The sequence below is a fragment of the Bison bison genome, unplaced genomic scaffold (genome assembly GCF_000754665.1).
Source record: "Bison bison bison isolate TAMUID 2011002044 unplaced genomic scaffold, Bison_UMD1.0 scf7180017864471, whole genome shotgun sequence".
In the NCBI taxonomy this organism is placed as follows: domain Eukaryota; kingdom Metazoa; phylum Chordata; class Mammalia; order Artiodactyla; family Bovidae; genus Bison; species Bison bison.
This window is the reverse complement of record NW_011495032.1, coordinates 5,440,003-5,446,295: the sequence shown is the minus strand read 5'-3', so window position 1 is coordinate 5,446,295 and position 6,293 is coordinate 5,440,003. Positions and strand designations below refer to the sequence as shown.

Genomic DNA, 6,293 nt, shown 5'->3' with positions numbered 1-6,293 from the left:
CAGCTTGTGCTTCTTCCAGTCCAGCGTTTCTCATGATGTACTGTGCATATAAGTTAAATAAGCAGGGTGACAATACACAGCCTTGACGTACTCCTTTTCTTATTTGGAACCAGTCTGTTGTTCCATGTCCAGTTCTAACTGTTGCTTCTTGACCTGCATACAGGTTTCTCAAGAGGCAGGTCAGGTGGTCTGATGTTCCCATCTCTTTCAGAATTTCCCAGTTTATTGTGATCCACACAGTCAAAGGCTTTGGCATAGTCAATAAAGCAGAAATAGATGTTTTTCTGGAACTCTCTTGCTTTTTCAATGATCCAGCAGATGTTGGCAATTTGATCTCTGGTTCCTCTGCCTTTTCTAAAACCAGCTTAAACATCTGGAAGTTCACAGTTCACATATTGCTGAAGCCTGGCTTGGAGAATTTTGAGCATTATTTTACTTAGCGTGTGAGATGAGTGCAACTGTGCAGTAGTTTGAGCATTCTTTGGCATTGCCTTTCTTTGGGATTGGAATGAAAACTGACCTTTTCAGTCCTGTGGCCACTGCTGAGTTTTCCAACTCATCACTATATATGAAACAGATTATCAAAAAGACCTACTGTATAGCACAGGGAGCTGTACTCAATATTCTATAATAACCTATATAGGAAAAGAATCTGAAGAAGAATGCACTGTATCTAAATGCAGAGTCTTATAGTGGAAGGGTACATCACACACAAGCCAGGGTCTCAGGGCCTGTGTGAGACACCCCACATCCATCAACTCCACTCCAACACATGCCCAGAGGCTGGCCTGGCTCAGTCCCTCGACCAGCTGGAGTAGTTCTAACATCCTATTCAGTGTGACTTTGGGGGATCACAGTGGGGGTCACCGAGATTGTGGAGCAGGTTTAAATGGTCAGGTTCCTTTTAGTGGTGGGTTAGGAGTCCTGTGGTCAACGAGCCCTCCCCAGTTGGGGTATCTCAAAAAAGGGGACCCAGCAAGGCCGGGACCTCTGTGGTAGACTGCTGTCCCCACAGCTGCAGCCACTCTGCAGGGCAGCCTTCACCTGTCCCTTCTGCGGAAGTTGGTGGAGCTGCCGTCCCAGCTCTAGCTGGAGGCTCTGGCCACAATGACTGATTTAGGCCTGGCCATCTGACCCAAGAAGGTGGAACAGAACCCTCGCTGGACCCTCCTAAGAAAGGGACAGCTCTCCCGCTGGTGCTGTTGGCTGGAGCAAGAGTGCACTGGTTGGGAGGAAGGCAGCCTGAGAGTGAGTCTGTCCCATCCCTGTGTTCTTGAGGTGAGTCTTTAACCTTACTGAATCACGGTTTCCTCATCTCTACAGAGTCATGATACAACCGCCACAAAGCTGGTCTAAGGACTAAACTGAAACATGTGGGACACAAAGCATAGTTTCTGGCCCTCAAGGATCCCTCAGAAACAGCACCAGTTTGGAAAGAGTGTTGGGAGGTGCCTTTGGCAGAGGGAGGAAACCTGTCCAAGGAAACTGATGCAACTTTAAAATTTCTCATCCTAGAACTACTGCCTTTCCTGGTCAAATTTATATCTTCCCTTCTGTTGATTGTGCCGCTCTTTAGATGAATGAGTAATAAAATGAGAACATTCATGTCATTTCATTATTATAATTATCCCACTTAAAGAGGGCTAATTATCCCACTATCTACACAGGGGTGGGGAGGGAAGGATTGGGAATTTGGGATTAGCAGATACAAACTATTACACATAAAATGGATACACAACAAGGTCCTACTATAGAACACAAAGAACTATATTCAATATTCTGTGACAAACCATAATGGAAAAGAATATAAAAAGAATGTATATATGTATGTATGGGGCTTCCCTGGTGGCTCAGATGATAAAGAATCCACCTGCGATGTGGGAGATCTGGGTTTGATCCCTGGGTTGGGAAGATCCCTTTGAGAAGGAAATGGCTACCCATTCCAGTATTCTTGCCTGGAGAACCCCATGACCAGAGAAGCCTGGCAGGCTACAGTCCATGGGGTTGTAAAGAGTCGGACATGACTGAGTGACTAAGGACGCACATATATAGGTATAATTGAAACACTTTGCTATATACTTAAAACTAACACAATACTGTTAATCAACTATACTTCAGTGAAATTTTTTAATTAAAAAAAAAGTACCTACCAATATCTGCTGGTGTTGTTTTTCTACTTGATAGCCTCCAAAATGTAATATGCCAGGTTTTGCCTGTATGACCTTATTATTCAGAAGATTCGCATAAACCTCTGTAAAAACAATGCAGATAAGTATACCACGAGATGAGACAAAAAAAAAAATATTAAGTGAAAGAAGATCCTATCAACAAGGACGCCCTTTAACTTAGGATATTTTATGCACATGAAGTTTCAGACAGAGGATACAGCTGTCAACAATTAATGATGTTCCACATGAACTGGACTGCTTCTCCCACTGTTTTAACATTTTGCTTGGGAGATATTACCATCATGAGACAAATTCACATTTGTTCTTTATTATCTATTAAAATAACTTGCTCTGTACACATTTTGTACAAGTCTTCATAATAAAACAAGCCTGTAAAGGACACACACTGTATATAATACTATGATTGTTATGTAACGCACATCCACTTCAAAGAATGCAAATACCAAGTGTTTCATTTTATTGCTGTGTATTCAACTGTTACTATTTGCTTTCCTCTGAACTGAATTATAGTGTGATACAGAGTAATCCTAAGGTTCTGAATAATTATCACTCTGGATGGTAATGACTCAATTTGCTCTTGACATGTGAGTGTCTTCAAAACTTGCCCCAGCTCTGCTGTGCTTCATGCCCCAGCTCTGCCGTGCTTCATGCCTGGCATTTGTTTATAACCCTCTGTTGTTTCCATTTTATAAAAATCAAGCCCAGGCCTGATTCTGACCAGCAAACTGCCTCCTTTGAAGTGAATGCACTGTCTGGTTTCTCACAAATGACAGCCTTTCCCCTTCGGCTGTACCCAAACCTCATGAGTCACAGATACCCTGACCCCAGCCTCCACTCTCTGTGACTTTGTATTCCACTAAAGTGGGTGTGAAATGTTTGGTGTTTTTGTTCCTCCAGTGATGAGCAGTCATTGTAGTCAGTTTTGGGCCAAACTGAAGGGCTAGACTAGGGTGAGGATGGTGTCTCAGGGGGACTGTGACAGGGGTGTCTGGTAAATTTTTAAGTATTTTTTAAAATATTTATTTTTATTTATTTGGCTGTGCAAGGGCTTAGTTGCAGCATGTGGGATCTAGCTCCTTGACCAGGGATCAAACCTGGGCTACCTGCACTGAGAGCGTTGAGTCTTAGCAACTGGACCACCAGGGAAGTCCAATTTTTAAGTATTAAAATGAACATTACTTGGTAATTCTTTTTAATGCTGAGAGTTTTGTTTTTAGGGCCACATTACAGATGTAAAATGGGCATTGCCCTGTTAATACCCAGAAACAGTCAAGTATACTGACTTGAATTCAGTGTGTTCTAAAGTAACAACAGAGCCACACCAAACGCTGCAGGTCCCTCATTTCGATGGGCCTTGAATGGTGAGCAGGAACCAAGCTGCTTGAGACATGGAGATCTGGACACTGGGTGGCTACAGCCGAGCACCAACCCCCCACTCAGCTGAGTCACCCTGGTGAATTCACTTGAGCTTTTGGAGTCTCAGCTTGCCCAAGAGTACAATGGAAATAGTATTGTGATGTTAAGATGGATTCAGTGAGAATACAAGCAAAACGATTATCCTTCTACACAATAGCTATGGGATTTACCAGGCTTTCTAGGCTAAGGATGTGCACAGAAAAAGGCAAGAAGGTATAAACCCAAGTGGTCTTGAAGGAACAGGAGTAACAGGTGTGGCTGGAAGTGGGGGACAGGAGGAGTGAGAGTGGACAGTTTCAGATCCAGGCAAAGGGGGCCAAACGATGAGCAAAGGAACCGAGACTTTATTCTTTACACGAGAGGATCCCCTCAGAACATTCAAACAGGGTGGGGATAGGAACCAGCCTGGATTTAGGACAGAAAATGCCGGGGGCTGAAGGGTGGATGGGAGGAGAGTGTGGCTAGGGAGGAGAGCCAGGCCTACAGTAGTCCTGGTGGCCTCCTGAGGACAAAGTATGGACAGAGGGCGAAGACACTTGAGGATGTGAAGGAACAGAACTTGGTGATTAATTTTCACCACAAAAGTCTACCAGTTAAGCGAATGGATCTAAATAGAATCATTGTTCATAATAATAAAAACTATCACAAGCCTGTAAAACAATATAGATAAATCAGCACCCAAAATTCCATTATGCTTTCTGGACTTTGGATCCTCTGGGAAGACCTGAGTTGTAAAGCAAACCTGTTTTCTAACCACTTACTTGACTCTAGGAGATGATTGGGTACTTCTTTTGGTCTCTTGGGTTCCTCCACTAGGTTCCTTAAAAGAAGAGGTGACACATTTTGAAATGGTTCTTCAGCATTCTTTACTTCTCTGCTGGGGGTTTTCACTGCTGCCATTTTATCATGAAAAATGGAGTCTTCTTTTTAAAGCCAAAGGTCCTTTCCTGGGAAGAAAACAGGAGTAGTATAATCATCCACAGAAAACCACACACCATTGACAAATGTACCTCTTGTCACTGTGTGGTTTGCTGTGGCTCAGGCCTTCCCCACCTCTCACTCTGTGCCCACACAGGTTGTCCTGTTCATCTTGCGTCACACAGCAACCCCAATGCCATGTTGTAACCAAAAGTCGGGTCCAGCTGTTCACTATTCAAAAGCCAATAAAGAGGCAAGGCTGGTGGAAAAGAAAGTTTGCTTTATTTTGGATGCCAGCAAGCATGGGGTGGTGGACTTCTGTCGAAAGGATGACTTACCACCCCCCACAACTGACAACCAATGGACAAGAGCTTTTATAGACCAAGGAAGGGGGCTACATACAGAAACAGCACAGCCAGCTCTAACAGTCATCTTGAAATCGGTCATGCAGTGGTCTGACCAGTGTCATCTTGATTGTTTTAAGTAACAGTTCATCTTTAGTTCTAGTCGACTTGTCCACTTTCCTTGAGGCCACTTCTTTGGAGGTGGCAGCTTATGTCATAGTCATGTATGGATGTGAAAGTTGAATCATAAAGAAGGCTGAGCGCTGAAGAATTGATGCTTTCGAATTGTGGTGCTGGAGAAGACTCTTGAGAGTCCCCTGGACAGCAAAGAGATCAAACCAATGAATCCCAAAGGAAATCAAGCCTGAATATTCATTGGAAGGACTGATGCCGAAGCTGAAGCTCCAATACTTTGGCCACCTGATGCAAAGAGCAGACTCACTGGAAAAGATCCTGATGCTGGGAAAGATTGAGGGCAGGAAGAGAAGAGGGTGATAGAGGATGAGATGGTTGGATGGCATCATCGACTCAATGGATACGAGTTTGAGGAAACACTGGGAGATAGTGAAAGATAGGGAAGCCTGGTATGCTACAGTCCACGGGGTCACAAAGAGCTGGACATGACTTAGCAACTGAACAACAAATGTCATAGCTACAGCCTGGTCATCATGTAGTTAACTTCTTCTCCCCGGTGGTGTTTTAGTCTCTATAAGACAGCGCCGAGGATATGGCTCAGATTACCTATAGCCCGTGAGAAGGAACTAAAGGTCCTTGACTTTGCTTATGGACTAAACTATTATTATTTTGTCCAATTTAACTGCTTTTCTCTACTTTTGCATTTTCTCACTTCTCTGATTGAACTTATTCTTTGGCTAAGTTTTCCCATAGACAAAAGGCAGACTGAGGATATGGAAGGAAGGATATAGGGTCCTGCTCTGTTTCAGAGTCACAGCTCAAAACTCTTCTGTGGTCCTTAATTCTCCTTAAAAGCTTTTCTCAAAATGTAGTGTTGATGCTTTCTGAGGCTCTCGTGGCCAGTGAAGTTTGCAAAATGTTGAAGTCAGCAGTTAAACAGGATTCTCTTTTTTTTTTTTCCAAATTTGCTTGTGCTGGGTCTTCATTGTGGCTCGAAGGCTTCTCCAGTTACTGCACCCGGGCTGGTTGCCCTGTGGCATATGGGGTCTTACTTCCCTGATAAGAGATCAAACCCAAATCCCCTGCCTTGGAAAGCAGACTCTTAAGCTCTGGATCACCAGGGAAGTCCCAAACAGGTCTCTTCTTTATGAGATTTCTTTGATTCAGTTTCTTAGATGAATGTGACCATGAAACCCTTTAACACTGGGAGATACTGGCATAATGAGTCATCTTCCTGGGCCCCTCTGTGGGGAGAGGATGTGGAAAGCCACAGACCTCCTCCCCCGCCACT

The 6,293-nt window shown here is 43.8% G+C and overlaps 1 protein-coding gene across 2 annotated transcripts in view; it reads right to left on the bottom strand.

Annotated features, from left to right (window-relative positions):
- The window catches only part of CFAP221 (cilia and flagella associated protein 221), a 138,535-nt gene that overhangs the window by 130,874 nt on the left and 1,368 nt on the right, over positions 1-6,293 (bottom strand). For both annotated transcript variants that reach the window (XM_010860794.1, XM_010860795.1), the window contains exons 2-3: positions 4,367-4,552; positions 2,151-2,251 (exon numbers count right to left, since the gene is read on the bottom strand). In XM_010860794.1, coding sequence (XP_010859096.1) covers positions 2,151-2,251; positions 4,367-4,505 — 240 coding nt within the window. In that variant the 5' untranslated portion in view covers positions 4,506-4,552. The remainder of the gene's footprint in view (positions 1-2,150; positions 2,252-4,366; positions 4,553-6,293) is intronic.